The 16,930-nt window shown below is 40.0% G+C and overlaps 1 protein-coding gene across 1 annotated transcript in view; it reads right to left on the bottom strand.

Annotated features, from left to right (window-relative positions):
* The window catches only part of kiaa1109 (KIAA1109 ortholog), a 154,333-nt gene that overhangs the window by 19,073 nt on the left and 118,330 nt on the right, over positions 1–16,930 (bottom strand). The window contains exons 79-83 of the mRNA XM_071207266.1: positions 15,554–15,691; positions 7,925–8,167; positions 6,020–6,173; positions 2,202–2,359; positions 119–308 (exon numbers count right to left, since the gene is read on the bottom strand). Of these exons, the coding sequence (XP_071063367.1) occupies positions 119–308; positions 2,202–2,359; positions 6,020–6,173; positions 7,925–8,167; positions 15,554–15,691 (883 nt within the window). The remainder of the gene's footprint in view (positions 1–118; positions 309–2,201; positions 2,360–6,019; positions 6,174–7,924; positions 8,168–15,553; positions 15,692–16,930) is intronic.

Here is a 16,930-nt window from a genome sequence, read left to right on the forward strand (position 1 = left end):
GACATACACAAGTCTTTGTTTTGTTTCTGGAGAATACGTTAAACTGGTCTAAACAGTATATATTTTGAGGAGCAGAGGCGTTGTGTAGCATTAAGAGCTTCTGCAGACGTCCCCACACCTTTTCTCCGACAGGCTGGTGTCCACGGTGCACAGGTTGACCTTCCACTCGTCCTGCAGCTGCAGGTCAGCGTTACTGAAGACCCCCATCAGGATGCTGGAGCCCATGTAGTCCACCCGTGCCTCTGTAGAGCCCATGGTGATCTGGATCTTATGGCTCGGCTGCTGGTTGGGGTGTTCCGAGATGTGGGCTGGAAAACAGAGGGTGATTGGTTAACGCTGTAGGGTAGATTGACTGATCTAACATGAGAGCAACCTATCGGGGTTCTTTCTACGTCATGGCCACGCCCCTTTTTGGGAGAAAACATTCGCTGTCATTTGACTAGCGGTAATTACAGATTCTGAGGTTTTCACAAATCACATAAAAAGATTCAAAGTACCAAGCATGTTTTTGTTATCTACAAGGAACCCAATTAAGGTGGTCGATTAGGCAACAATGATATAACGTCATTTGAGACTGATGATCAGCACCAATATTATATAAGGTTACATTCAAATCAATCGTGGATTTATGTCCTGTCAGTTTACAATGTCCGGACCACTTTGAGAAACACTGTCCTACATAATACACTTAACTAAAAAACATCTTATTATGTATTTTCTCTTGTATTTGCATTTGATATTGAAGTAGTCCAAAAGTGACGGAAAGTAATCGGGTTATAATACTCACAATAATCACTAGGTTACATGACATGGTGTTACAAGTAACTAGTGATTGTTACGGTGGCCCTGAAGTGCAAGATACCACAGCATTTCAGAAAACACCACAGCATTTCATATTGGACGGAAAGGGTATTCCTTTAGGGAGAACACTTCTTGTTTGTGATTGGACAGAGCCAGCCAGAGAAGCACTGCTGTGATTGGTTGTTTTTGCTGCCAGTCAAGAAATGACGCTTCGTGATTGGTCAACACCCGACAGCGAAATATGTCCCAACGCATTAGCCGTTAGCACACACTCAGAGCTCACAGCTCCTCATATCTATTCAGAAACTGGACAAAAGTTAAATATGTACAAACCACAGATGGCGAATACAGTCGCTGCTTTATTTATGTCTGTATGACGTTGTTGTGAGTGTGGACGGAGCAGCTACAGGTTAGTTTAGCCTGATGGATCCGATTCCATTCAGAAAACACGCATTTTAAAAGCTTTTCGCCTGCCGTCTGTCTGCAGACTTGTCAAAGCGTTAATTCATGGTTTTTACTAACTGGTATCAGTATGTAGTTGCTTCGGCATCACTTTGAAACGTGTATTACAATTAAATCACGGTCAAATATGTTCATTTTGTTGTAGTTGGTATCTCCCATTGGATTTACATGGAGATAGGCCCCGCCCCCTCTCAGCGCCTCTTGTTTGAATAACAGGAGCAAACACAGCTGACGGCCGCGGTGAAACTCGAGCGATTAGAGCGATGCGAATATTGGGTGGTCTACCATAGTATTTACATGGAGATAAGCCCCTTAAAAACCATGAGTTAATAAAGCATTAATTCTGTGTTTACTCCTGTGATTCAAACAAGACGCTGGAGAGGGGGCGGGCCGTATCTCCATGTAAATCCTATCGGAATCGGATCCATCAGGCTAAACTAACCTGTAGCTGCTCCTTCCACACTCACACAACATCATACAGACATAAATAAAGCAGCGACTGTTTTCGCCATGACATAGACAGTCTGTGGTTTGTACATGTTTCACTTTTGTCCAGTTTCTGAACAGATATGAGGAGCTGTGAGCTCTGAGTGTGTGCTAACAGCTAACGGCTGATGTGTTGGGCCAATCACGAAGCGTCATTTCTTGACTGGCAGCAAAAACAACCAATCACAGCAGTGCTTCTCTGGCTGGCTCTGTCCAATCACAAACAAGAAGTGTTCTCCTTAAGGAATACCCTTTCCGTCCAATATGAAATGCTGTGGTGTTTTCTGAAATGCTGTGGCGTCTTGCACTTCAGGGCCACCGTAGATTGTAACAGAATACATTTTTAAAGTAACCCTCCCAAGCCTGTTTGGAGCTCAGGTTTATATCTAGTATACGGTCTTCTAGAACAAGAGTAGCAGGAAATGTGCAGGGTTGTTGCTTTGTTTACTCACAGACCATCTCCAGGGTGTTCACGTCTATGTTGCCGCCCACCACCCCGCCCTTGGAGTCGAGCTTGGAGCGGCCGAGGCCCACGGACATGCTGATCTCTCGGTCCCGGTTGCTTCCCACCGACAGCCGGCCCTGACTCTTTAGCCCGCTCGTGGTCCAGCTGCAGGGCAAACAGACGGTGAGCGCTCGCTAATAATGTACGAGAGCTCAACATGAAACACGAAGGACTCTGGTTGCGAGAACTTGCACGGGAATAAACACAGGAAACTAGAAAGGGAAAGGTCAGCAAGCCTTGACAGTCAATATGTAAGCGTTTTAGAAAAACATGCCAATATGAATGAATGACGTTAAACAGAACCTTCGATGTACAGAGTGCTGTAAAAGGACTTCAGCAGAAAAAACTCAAACTACAGACAATAAAGGAAGGAAATGAGGGTTACCATTATCAAAACATTATTATATTAATACTTTTAGGAACCAACTGAAGACCCACCTTTTTAATTTAATGTGTGATTGAATGTATTCTTATTTTATTCAGTCCCGTGTTCATTGACTTCTGCTAGTATTAAAGGGACTATATTCTGCTCATGTTCAGGTTCATATCAGTATGTCGTGCCTCTACTGGGACGTGTCTCCATGCTTTAATGCTCAAAAGCTCTTTATTCTTCTCCTACTGCCTGCGCTGCAGCACCTCTTTTCACCCTCTGTCTGAAACCAGAGCCCAGTCTGCTCTGATTGGTTAGCTGGCCTGCTCTGTTGTGATTGGTCAACTGCTTAGAGATGTCCCGCTCCTTAGCATATCCTATGAAATGTGTTTGAGCACTAGCCAATGGAAGCGCAAATGTTACATAGTGATGTCACTGTGTTACTGAAGTAAACAAAGGAGTCCAATGGAGGTGTTTCAGGCAGGGGGGGGGCATTGAAGACCATTTACATGCACAACAACGTATACAAAACATTACAGGAAAGGGAAAACCCAAAAAGCAGAATAGGGACCTCTTCTTTATGTAATGTAGCATTATAAAATACAGCCTACTGTTGAATCTGTAAGTCAGTAGTGGACCAGTGTAGGAACATAACCTGCTGTGACGCTGTAATTACTTTGTTTTACTATAATACCCTGAAGACTAAATGGCATTGTGATTTGAAGCTTGAAACCAGTTAATACCAAGCTATATTAAAACCATATGTTTTGAGCCCTCTTTTAAACTGTCAGTAAGTCTTACATTTAAAAGGCATCATTTTAGGGCATGCTTGCAAACAGTTTTTGTGTGGAGCTGTAGAGGAGTTTGTAAAGGATAATTAAACAGTAGGGAGTCTGGTACATAATGTAGGCAAGGCTGTGGAGTGTCCACTAACTAAGATACAGACTTCCAAATCAATGGTAAGAGAGGCAGGGTGTTTTTGTTTAATATAAAAGAAAAACAATACAAATGAATGAAATAGGAATGAATACTTTGTATTTGCAATAGTTGGTTTTGGTAGAAATAATTTACTTTTATTAATAAAGATCTCCCATGATGCTATTTGTAGGCATATATTATGGGTCTCAGATATATACAAATATATAAAAAACATTGTCTATGAGGTGTTTTGCTCAAAATACCAAACGGATCATGCATCCCTCATATCTCTCTCTTTCAGCCCTGTTAGAGAAACGCTGATTATGGGTCCTTAGCTTGAAATAAAAAAAAAGAGGAGGGGGAGCTAATGCCTGATCAGAATTCTGTGAGATACAGCTAAATGCTGCCGTGATTAAACGCCATATAATGTTCCAAACCACATCAAGGATTATTTCTGAAACAGCATGGAGCTCAAATGCCTTTTCTCTTGCGGGTTTACCACAAGGTGAGTTCCTTTTTGTATTTCCTGCATTTGTACACATACTCTCTCCAGTACAGGTTAGCTCCGAGTGTGAGCGATGCTTGTTAATGTAAACAAAGACCATATTACGTCCAAAACAGTCGAGCATTGTTTCTGATAGCAACGTTTCTGATAGGGCCATGGGTCCACATTTCTGATATTACGTCATATCTATATATTTATGTATAAAGGACACTAAAAAGTGCCTTTTGCATGATAGGAGACCTTTAAAGCTAATTACTTAATTTTTAATTCTCATTGGTCATTTTGGACATTCAAGGGGTCTGTTATTTTCAACAGACTGCTGCTAAGGAGAACATGGGACAATGTGCAGTCATATCAATCCACAGAAAGAAGTCCGGTCAATTTAACGTCAGTTGTGGACAACAAACAACTGCACCCAGTGAAAAGAAAGACAAACAGCGCAAGATAAGGGAAGAGATTACAAGACAGAGCGATGGGTGTCAGATAAATAAACAGAAGAACACGGACAGGAAGTAAACACGGTATGGGCTCCGGCAGTGTTTAAAGACTGGCTAATGGAAAATAAAATGTGAACAGACTTGGACAGTTAGAGAAAACCTCGATCAGTGCTGCCGTCATTTAAAGTTAAGTTGCTGTCGCCGCAGTTCCGACCCATTTTTTAAATCAGTAAAACCAATCTGAATCAATGTTGTGAGTCAAGATGTTGGTTCATTTCGATAGTAGCCGTGTAATAGGCTTCACGTCTGGATCCTGCTCACCCTGACGGTGTTCTTCAAGACATCTTGATGATTATTGATGGAATGGTTTATTTCAAAGTCTAGTCAGGATGTCTGTTTACAACCAAGTCAAATTGGTTTAATGGCAGCAAATAATGTCAACAGTTGACAACAGATGCCATACATTTAGATAAAACATGATCATTCAATGAAAGGTGTGATTGTTATCATTTCTTGCAAAGAACTCAGAATGGCACCATCCATGTTTTTGTTGTTGTTGAGACAATTAGACCAAATTCCAACATTTAAAAATTATTTTTAAAGTACACTGTTATTTCAACGTGTCACATACATGTCTTTATCCGGACATTCGCTTGATTTGTTTGTCTTCTTGTTTTAAACAAAGACTACACCTATTCCGGAGTATTCTCATGGCGAAAGAATGTTGTGAAGTGCTAAATAATTCAAACCACAGAGCGTGAGAGTACCTCCACTGTGTGAGGAAGAGGCAGGAGACTTATGTGCGCCCAGACCTTTCCAGAGAGGAAGATATCTTTTACCTTTACAATGCCAGAGAGCTTATAAAACAGAACAGCTCTGGTTGTTTTCCCTCAATGAATCAGCGGGACTTTTCTGCAATTCGGCCATAACTGTAGCAATGAAAGCTGTAACAGCTGCATATCCTAGTGACCGTGAAACACCTCGGTGTATAAGAGATGAATAGAGCCCATAAGTGTGGGCGCTAAAGGACCTTAAGGGCTGTAATATCAGTGCAGCAGGAGATAAAAGTGTAATATGCAGCAAGGAGACTCCCCAGTGTTCATGTAGCAGCGGATTACGCCTACAAATGAGTGTCCAGCTTAGCCAACACCTTTCTGAGTTTACAGTTTAATATTGACCATTCATTCTCTTACACTAAAGGTGTCATTTTGATACCGTCTTATATAATGTGATCTGTGTGTACAAACAGCAGGATTCACATTCAGTCACTCACTGGGTAACACCTTATATCATTTCTGTTTGTTTCCATGCGTTCATGCTGAGCTAAGCAACCATCTCCTGGCTGTGGCATCATATTATTTTACATCACATTACATGTGCCCAAAGCTTTTACATATCCTCAATACTGATGAGCAATCCCTTGCCCAGGGACACAACGACAGATCATTCCATCTATCTATAACTCTAAACTAATAACGAAGATATTTCCACACAATGTCGTGACAGTAAAAGGAAGAGAAATGATGACCACTCACGTGTTGTTTCCCATGACGTTGCTCATGTTCATTTGGACGGTGAGCTGTTTCAAGTTGATGGCGAACACCACCAGTGTCTCCCATGGCGCACCCTGCGGACCTGCTGTCTTGCTATTTTTACTGAAGGAAGGGGTGGAGGTTTTTGTCACCGAGTCTAGAAGAGAATGAACAAAGATTAGGAGAGAAGAGATTTGATGTGTTATACATTTGGTTGCTAACAAGTGAGTAAATAAGACTTGAAAACCTCATCACGCCGGAAATAAGCCACCTTTAGCTATATGTTAGGGGTGTAACGGTACACAAACATTTCGGTTCAGTACGTACCTCGGTTTTTAGGTCACGGTTCGGTTCGGTACGTTTTCGGTACAGCAGAACAAATTATCACAAAACATAACATTTTTTTTTTTTTAAATTATTATTAAACTGTGAATAATGTATTCACTCAAATAAATACAGAATATAATAAAATAAACATTAAGGTGCAGCTTTTCGATGAACTGAAATAATCTGTATTTGAACTGTACTGTACTAGTTCCTAAGCAGCCAGTTGACATCATGACTTGCTTGTCATTGTATTTTCATGTTTTTTTTTAAAGAAAGATGAACTTGTCCACATTGCTTGCCGAAAGGGCAGATCTGCTGGCACTAACAATGTCTCCTGCTGTGGAGAACACCCTCTCGCTAGGGACAGAGGTAGCAGATACAGTACAGCCAGGTAGCGCTTTGGCTTGGTCTGAAGTTTTTGCGAGTGGTGGAGGCTTAAATGCTAGTGGGAGTCGGGTTTGCACTTCAGTCTTTTTTCTTTTGGTACCGGTGATATTCACGTTCGGGTGATGCCTTTACAAATGAGTGTTTAAGTTTGATGTATTGCCAGCCGCATAACCAATTTTAGTTGAACAATGCCGACAAACAGCTTTGGTTCGGTCCACCTGTCTTTGTCCGTCATCCTTTTACGTAACTGTGAAACCAAAATGTTCCCAAACCGGAGACTTCAATGATGCTGGAGGATTTTCGAGCTCAACTTTATCTGCGTTCGCCATTTCCTCAAATGACTGACTACATTTGAACGCATCCCTCTGACCATCTCTCATAGTATGCCTCAAGTCCAATGAAATTACTTGCTCGCTCTATGACGCGTTGAACCCATGTTGAACCCATGTTGAACCCAATGTGAGCAAATTATTCCTTTTTAACGTTATATTCGTTCGGTACACTTCGGTACACACGTGTACCGAACCGAAGGGCCTGTACCGAATAATTTCGGTACGTGTACCGTTACACCCCTACTATATGTGAAGTCATTCAACTGTGATGTAGTTCATTTATAACCTCATTTGAGCTCTTTTGCAGCAATGAACCTTGTGGAAAACAGGCACACACGAGTAAAGAAATCCTGTCCTAAAACCCAATAATTAGTTAGCATTTTACCATTTGTGGTATGCTCCTCTCAAAGCTCCTGTTTTAGGTTGGATGGTTAGATCACGTTTTGTTTCAAGGAAATATGTCATTAAATGTCCCGCACATGCTTAATTTTGTCTTAAAAACAGCAGTTGCTAACAAGTGAAAGGAAAGGGGAGTGCCAGACGCCTTTAGCTTAGCGGTGGTGATGCACAGCCATGCCACCGTGATGTAGTTCCTTTTTAAGGTAACTTAAGCTTTTTACTTCTGACAATTGCATTACAACTTCAAAAATCATAAAGTGATGTTAAAAGTCCTGCTGAACAAAACAAGTTAACAATCATAAATATGCGTTTAAAAAATATCGTGTTTTTCTGCAATTAAAATCAATCCAAAGGAGAAATACCGAGGGAACCAGGGAGATGCCAACACCCGGGTTGGCCTACAAAGATGTGTCACCTATGAACCCCTCTATTAAAGTTTCACCTGAAAGAGTTTTTGATTCACCTCTCCTGGGAGCGGTGGAATCCGACACGCTCCTGGTGCGTCCGGGCGCCGGGGACTTGAGGTGTCCCACGCCTCCCGGAGACATGTTGCTTCCTGCGGAGTGCTCTGAAAACACGTTTGGGGATTGAGGCATGTGCTGTGTCCCCATGCTGCCGTCCCACGTCCTCCAGGCTTTCCGGCTCGACTCCGGGGACAGGTGTTGGGTTACATTTTCCGCCGAGTCAGGGGTGGCAGGGCCAGAGGCTGAAGAAAGGTAAAGGTTGAGAGATGTATATTAAAAGGACAGCCTTAGAAATGTCATCATGGAGCAGTGGGAGGAAATGTTGGTTGAAAAATATGGAATGCCATTTAAGCCAACATTAAATAAATAAATAAATAATTAAATAAATACATATATATATATATATATATATATATAAATATGCCAATGAAATAAATTCTGAAATAAATAAATGAGGCAATACATATGTATACATTTAAATAAACATTTATTTATTTCATGGGACTTTTATTTCATAATGACACTTTATTTATTTCAAGAGACTTTTATTTCATAATGACACATTTATTTATTTCAAGAGACTTGTATTTCATCATGACACATTTATTTATTTCAAGAGACTCGTATTACATAATGACATATTTATTTATTTCAGATGACTTGTATTTCATAATGACGCATTTATTTATTTCAGGTGACTTGTATTTCCTGATGAGACATTTCCATTCCTTATATGCAAATGAAAGGGGCGTGGTTAGCTCACAGATCCAGACCAAAGCAACAGCACCACAACACAGCTTTTGTTTCACACTCCAGTACTCTTAAGTGGTTTGCAAACTGCCAATAAACCAAACCGGTTCAAGAACCATTCTTGTGCTTTTCTGGTGCTTAACTGGTTCTTCTCTGGTCTTATCTGGTCCGCCCCAATGCTGCTCTTCTGAGAGCAACCGCTGACAGCTCTCTCTCTACTGGGAAACAGCTAAAAGTCCTTAAGCAACGCTACACAATTACACCCAGTCTGAGAGTAAAAGATTTCTCGAAGGTTCGTTTTGCTTTCTTACAACGTTAAGTTAATGGTAAGTTAATGATAACCTTAAGTTTGCTAGGAGGCTATTGTTACGAGCTAGCTGTCTTAGCTAACAACAGTTAGCAGCTAACGTTTTCTGCAGTTTGTGTTGCCCCTGAAAAACGTGATGTAGTTATTTAAGGGTATGTTAAATTAACGTTATTTTACAAGTTGAGAGTTAAGTTGTGTTTAAAATCGTCAATGTAATGCACGTTAGAGGTTTTTAGTTGGACATGAAGTTAGCTAACGTTAGCTAACTCTACCAGGTTAGCATGTTAAGCTGTACTTTCTGTGGCAGCTAGCTTAATACAAAGAGGGGTTTTGTGCTTCATTGTAAACTTTTCTTTGTTAATCTACCTGCAACTGTAGGGACAGTTTGTTTCTACTCAACTATACAGACCATTGTTGAGGAGATGATGCAAAACATACTGTACATGAGTTGGGTCCAACATATACCTTGAGTAATGTTACTTTGCTGCTAAAAATGAAACATCATTATCAGATGAGGACATCACCAAAGTGTGTGAGTCTGTCAGGGGATTTGATCTGTTCTCTGCATGTCGTAAACACTGCTCTGGTATTACTTACTGTATCTTGTAAAATGTAAGTCTCGCTCTTGTCATCGCTCAGGCTTTGCATTTGAACTCCTATGACTGGTTGCGGACTTGAAGGGAACGCCTTCCTGACATCCAGGAAAAAGGTGAGATTCTAATACATTTGAATGCCAAAAGCAAGTTATTGTTTTTAACTTTTTAAATATGATTGTTTTGGGGCAATTCAGTTTTATTGGACAGAGGCAGTAGATATCTACTGGAAACAGTGGAGAGGGAGGAGATGATATGCAGCAAAAGGCCCAGCCGGATGGTTGCTGCTCCGTGTGGAACGTGTTCTATCAGGTAAAGCACTTTGGTACCCAGTTATTTGTGGTATTGAGTTTGAATTTAGCCTTTGGAATGTAATTTCCAACAGTGCATTGTCAAGACTGAAAGATGTAAAGCTTGACATGATTTCGTCTTTTACTTAAGAGGATGTTTGTCCTCCTGTGTTGTCTTATTTCCTTATCTTTCCTTCAGGTGTAACATCTACCAATGGTTGTACATGACAGAGACCTTCTCCACCTCTTTGCTGTCTTACTAGTCAATCCTTCTGATCAGGTCCTTTCCTAAATAGTGGTACGTTTTACAGTTCAGTGTACGTTAATTTAGCAACTTAATGCTTTACCGCTGTTGAATAAATCCTATATTGCTAGTCATTTTATTAAAACTACGATTTGTAAACTTTTTGATTCCAATTACAATAATCTTTTTGTTATAATTGTAAAACATATCTTAACATCCATCAGCAATCAATACAACAAATCATCCAACACTAAATAGAAGAAATCAGGACATATTTCTTTTGATACAGCAGCATGTTTTGGGACTGCTCATTGATGTCATCAAGAGCCATTGAGTCTAGCTTTTGTAGTTGGCCTCTTAGAATGTTTATCATTTATTTGTATCTTAACATTCCTATAATAATTAGTTTTTTTATTGTTGATATTGTTTTGTTCTTTATTTTTGTTGTGAGAATCACTTTGCAGTTGTGTAAGTGCTATATAAATAGTTATACTAATATTATTGTTGTTACCATCATTACTATTATTAATAATGTCTTCTTTGTGTTCTTTATTTATCGCTGCAGAAAGGATCCTGCCAGCCCACATCAAACACCTGATCAAGAACTTGTGAACCTCACTGCTGCGGACACCCGTGTGATATTCGACTCTGACTGGAACCCTCAAAATGACCTGCAGGTACGATATATATATATTAGGGCTGTCAAGTTAACGCGTTAATAACGTGTTAACGCAAAAAAAAATTAACGCCACTAATTATTTTAACGCGATTAACGCATGTGTATTTTTTTCCTCGGCCGCCCCGTAGTTTCAGAGCGCATCGAGTTTAAAATACCATCTACAAGCTGATGCTGACAGCCATGCTCCTGCCGCCCGCTTGTGGCAGACCACACTTCCACGCTCACCGGCAGGCACCGACTGGCTATTGGGAGGACCGGGAGGGTGTGTGTTTGTGTGGCCCGAGCGAGCGAGAGAGAGACCTTACGTGCATTATTGTTGTTAGCATCTGATGTTAGCATCTGATGCTAGCTAGCTGCGCTAACGGATATAAGGAGCTGTTTCAATGAAAACAGAGGAGCGAGCTATTCACACAACTGCGCCGAGCACTTGACTTGATGCAGGAAGCCAGACAGCGGGACATTGCACGCAAAGTCAGCACACTCATAGTGTTAATGCGCGCAACATGATCGCAGCGTCCAGGCAGCTCCCGTTCGAGCATATGCCTAGAGTTGCACATAGCTCCAACGATCCATCACACACACACACACACACACACACACACACACACACACACACACACACACACACACACACACACACACACACACACACACACACACACACACACACACACACACACACACACACACACACACACACACACACACACACACACACACACACACACACACACACACACACACACACACACACACACACACACACACACACACACACACACACACACACACACACACACACACACACACACACACACACACACACACAGTATTGTATGAGAGGTTCCAGGTTGAATTGAGGCGAATATTTGTAATGTTCATAGGTTGTTGTGTTTAATATTCATGAGAATATTTGTCATTGTTCAAATGATAATAAACATTAGCATAAAGCATATTTGTCCACTCATATGTTGATTCCTCTAAGGAACATTTAGAACAGATAAAAATGTGCGATTAATCGCGATTAACTATGGACAATCATGCGATTAATCGCGATTAAATATTTTAATCGACTGACAGCCCTAATATATATATCTGCTCTGTCTGTCCTAAAGATAGTTCAATAGGGCGACAACAACAACAACAACAACAACAACAACAACAACAACAACAGTCTTTCCGTTTATTCCCTCGGTTCTTTAAGTGTATATTATTTTCCCATGTAATGCTTAAAAACGTTGAACAGCAGCTGCACATGATGCTCTTTTGACCCCTCTTTTAATTTTTTATTTCAGGCTCAAGCTCGGTGTCATCGTTTTGGCCAATCTAAGGCGGTGAAGGTGTACCGTCTGATCACTAGAAACTATGAGAGGGAAATGCTGGATAAAGCTAGTCTGAAGCTCTGGCTGGACCGTGCCGTCCTGCAGAGCATGAGTGGGAACAAAGAAGGCAATAACAACGGGGTGTTTGCTATCCGCCAAAAAAACGAGAGAAGAAGAAGTCAACTGGTTTGCCAACGGACAATTTACACCGAATAAGAAGAAGCGAACATTTCTGTATCAGATTATATGCGATGTCTGACTCTGAGAATTTAGTAGTTTGCTTTATAGTCCTTCTCCTCCATTGTCTTCCTCTTCTCGAGTAGTCAGTGTGGTGCTGTTGCTTTGGTCTGGGTCTCTGGATCTGTGAGCTAACCACGCCCCGTTAATTTGCATATAAGGAATGGAAATGTCTCATCATGAAATACAAGTCACCTGAAATAAATAAATGCGTCATTATGAAATAAAAGTCCCATGAAATAAATAAATGCGTCATTATGAAATACAAGTCATCTGAAATAAATAAATGTGTCATTATGAAATAAAAGTCCCATGAAATAAATAAATGCGTCATTATGAAATACAAGTCATCTGAAATAAATAAATGTGTCATTATGAAATAAAAGTCCCATGAAATAAATAAATGTGTATTTAAATGTACATGTATACATATTTATTGCCTCATTTATTTATTTCAGAATTTATTTCATAGGCATATTTATATGTATTTATTTAATTATTTATTTAATTTTGGCTTAAATGGCATTCCATAAAAGGTCAGCAAGATGGGATATTAAAAAAACACAAGCCAAACCTGTGGAGATTAGGAGGCTGACATCTGTGAAATGAGGAGTTTCCTTTCCATATTTCTTTCTATAAAAATAACTTTTCCTTTTATTTCTGTTGCCTGGAGCGTTTTTTTTACTTGAAGGCCAAGCTATTGGAACAATACTTTAATACAACGTCAACAATGGACTAGGGTGGGCAATACAACATTATTATTTCCATATTGTGAAATCGGATTACTTGAAATCGTAATAGACCTTGGATATCGTCATTTCATAATATGGCATAAATGTTCCTTGTTTTATAAGCTGCATTATGGTACATTTATGTAATATCCATTTGTACTATCTATCAGCAAATGACTGATAACATACAGGCAGTGGATGTACCAGTGGCCACTGTGGCACAGTTGTTGGTGCTAAATGTACAGTAGTGAGAAGAAATACAAAAACATATTATCTGACAACAGTCTCCACTTTTGTTACAAAAACAAATCCATCAGTTTCCGGAATCTTTTAGAACTGTTATTTTCCCAAACACATCCTTCCTAAAATAACACTTGATCACAACTCCATTCTCAGAAACTCCCTGAAGATTTTTAATCCAATGAAATACCTTCTTTGGATTGTCTCAGTATCACCCCTGAAGAATACAATCACCAGTTCAAACTGATGGACAGTGTGAAGGGGAAGCACACTGTGCTGTATTGGAGATCGTTACATGGATAATACAAGGGCCTCATTCCTCCAGCTACAAACTCAATATCAACTTCCTCTACCACCTTTTTACCGCTACCTTCAAGTCACGCATTTCAAATGGGAGTGTTTCCCAGAAAAGCCACATTTTTATTATGTACTTCTCTCACAACCAATCGAAGGTCGGTGGTTAGATGTCCAGCCTCGTGTCAATATGTCCTTGGGCAAGATACAGTCGGATAAGGTTACAAAGACTGGAAATTAGCTATATCAATGCAGTCCATTTACCACATGTTGCTAAGAAAATATTTGTTTAGCATATGGAACTCACAAAACTCTGTCCTGTTTTTTACATTGCTCAAGGACACCTGACTGTATAACTCACAACATCTTTGGTTATGTTTTATATGCCTTATCGAGGAGTTATTATTTCTTTCTCCATTTACATGGAAGAGCCAGTCTCCTATTGAGTTGTCTGACAGCTTTGCTAGATCTTTGGAGTTCTACATATAAATACCCTGTCTTTCCTTTTTTCTTTCTTTTATGTTATTGCGATAGGAATCTAGATATCATGTTAGATTTTGGATATTGTGATGTCACATGTGTTCTCTCAGTTTTAAAGGGGCCCTTTATTTTTCTCATACTGCCTGTGCTGGAGCACCTCTTTCCACCCTCTGTCTGAAACCAGAGCCCAGTCTGCTCCGATTGGTTAGCTGGCCGGCTCCGTTATGATTGGTCAAACGCTTAGAGATGTGTTGGAGATGTCCTGCCTCCACCAAATGCAAAATAGGGCCCATATGAAGTCTGCATTACAGTGAAGTTCATTTGGAAATGTATCAGAATTAGCTAGCTCTTCTATTATTAACACTTACCAGCTAATTCATTTAAGGGGACCTATCCTGCAAAATGCACTTTTTGATGTCTTTTATACATAAATATGTGTCCCCGGTGAGTCAGGGAACTCACGCAGCTTCAGAAAATAAAACCCTCTCTCTTTTCCTCCGTACCCAAATCTCTAAAAACGGGGCTACAACGGAGCTGATCCAGATTTGCGTCTGATATGACGTCATATCGGCAATGCAGACCCACAGAAACGTTGCTATCAGAAACAATGCTCGACTGTTTTGGACGTAATATGGTCGGTGTTTACATTAGCATCGCTAACACCCAGAGCTAACCTGTACTGGAGAGCATGTGTGTGAAGAAGCAAGAAATAAAAAGGAACTCACCTTGTGTTATACCTGCAAGAAAAAAAGCCTTTGAGCTCCAGACTGTTTCAGAAATAATCCTTGATAATCCATGATATGGCGTTTCATCACGGCAGTATTTAGTTTAGACAGTAGCTGCCGGGTCGCTCATGAGCTCAGCCCCCTCCTTTTTTATTTGTTATAAAAAAAATGTAAAGCTTTATACCCAAAATCAGCACTTTTGAAACAGGAAGTGAAATAGAGGGATATGAGTCATGGCTAGAATGGGTGATCTGTTTGGTATTTTGACCAAAAAACTTCATAGACATGTTTTTTATATATTTTTATATATCTGAAACCTATGCTATTGCCTAAAAATAGCATGATAGGTGCACTTAAAATTATTTTTACTGAAGATTTTTTGTCAAAAATGTGAATGTAAATATTTGATTAAACCACAAATGGTCATACCTATAATTATGTTGTTAGTATAACAATAATGATATTGAGGTATTTGATCAAATTTATTTTGTGTATTTGATATCTTATGCCCAACCCTACGAAAAGCATTTAATGCTAAATAAAGCTGTAATTACTTTGTGAAAGCATCAATGGTAAACCCAACTATATAGTATGGGGATATTGGATTTTTTCTTCATATTGACCAGCCCTAAATTGTACCAGGTGCTTTTTTTTTCTTGAAACAAAAGACTAAATGAATGTACTCGAACCAATCCGAAAAAGACAAGTCCAAGCCTCCGATTGGTCAGAAAATCACCTGGCAGGTTAATGGTCTGGTCTCCCAGGAAGAGGCGGCGGGCGATGCTGCGGCGGTACCAGGCTCTGGGGAAGGCCAGGATCTCACTCAGGCGCCTCATGTCGTATTTGAAGGAAGCCGAGCCAATGTCGCACACCGCTGAGGGGAGGATATTACATTTGTTCAAAAATACGAGACAAACATTTAAAGGTTACTTCTTTAAACAACCCTACTGGGAAAAAAGGTGTGCATCCTGGCATTCAGATTGCAAAGGTGCTGTTTTCATCAAAGGTGCTCCCCAGTCTCGTTTCCAATGTTGTAAAAATGTCCCATTCATTACTTCACGGACTCATTGGGATAGATATGCTTCATATTCTGCCTGTCTAGTGGTAGCCCAATCAAGATTATTAAAATGTCGACTTTGCGAAATTCCGCCCATCTACTTCCGACCCATGGGACCTTATTTCGAAAAAATTATGTATTGACGTCAATGGAGAGAGAAAACGTATCTTTTGATCCCGTTTTAATTGTGCCACGAATTACACATAGGATGTTTGTCAATCTTAAAAAATAATTTCCATGTCAAAAAAGTCACAGTTTGTCGTAAAACGGTTGAAATATAAGACTTACGCCAAAAAAATACGCAACTAGAAAGACTACAAATCCTGCATGCTGGCTCTTACGGAACTCTTTTGTCCAGACTTGTAGTGATTTTCACCTCTTTTAATACTTTTCGCCTCATTCTGAAAGAAAGAAGTGTAATGTGCCAACGTGACGGCCGTTTTGGTGTGTGGTGCGAGACGGGAGTTGTAGTTCATTAAGCGTTTCACACAAAAACATTTGTTACTTCACAGTTTTAAAACACATTTTTATTTTTTTGACTTGCAAAATTATCTTTTAAATTGAAAAACATCATAATTCGTGGCACAATTCAAACGGGATCGAATGATAATCTTTCTCTCTCTCCATTGACTTCAATACATAGTTTTTCCGAAATAAGGTCCCACGGAGGTCCATCGGAAGGGGAGGGACTTCGCCTCTATGGTTAGATTGAGAAACCCCTCCCCCAACGTCTGATCTTCATTGCCGGATAAACCCGGGTACAAAGACTCAGTATTTTACTCATATATACTGATATTATCCACTGGATACAACAAGAAACAACCAAGCACATATTTATATTTAAAAACAAATATAATTTTGGAATGGCAAAAGACATTATCTGTTGAACATCATGGAATAAATACCACCATTTTTGTATAAATTGATATTGGACTATGCTAATCCTACACTATGTTTCCATGCAATGTCTACAGTGACGTCACAGGGGCCGTTTTAAAAGTTTAAATATCTTCCACTCTGAGCGGCCGCACAAAAATGGCGGCGCACTCGGTGGGA

This window comes from Pseudochaenichthys georgianus, chromosome 22 (assembly GCF_902827115.2).
Source record: "Pseudochaenichthys georgianus chromosome 22, fPseGeo1.2, whole genome shotgun sequence".
Lineage (NCBI taxonomy): Eukaryota > Metazoa > Chordata > Actinopteri > Perciformes > Channichthyidae > Pseudochaenichthys > Pseudochaenichthys georgianus.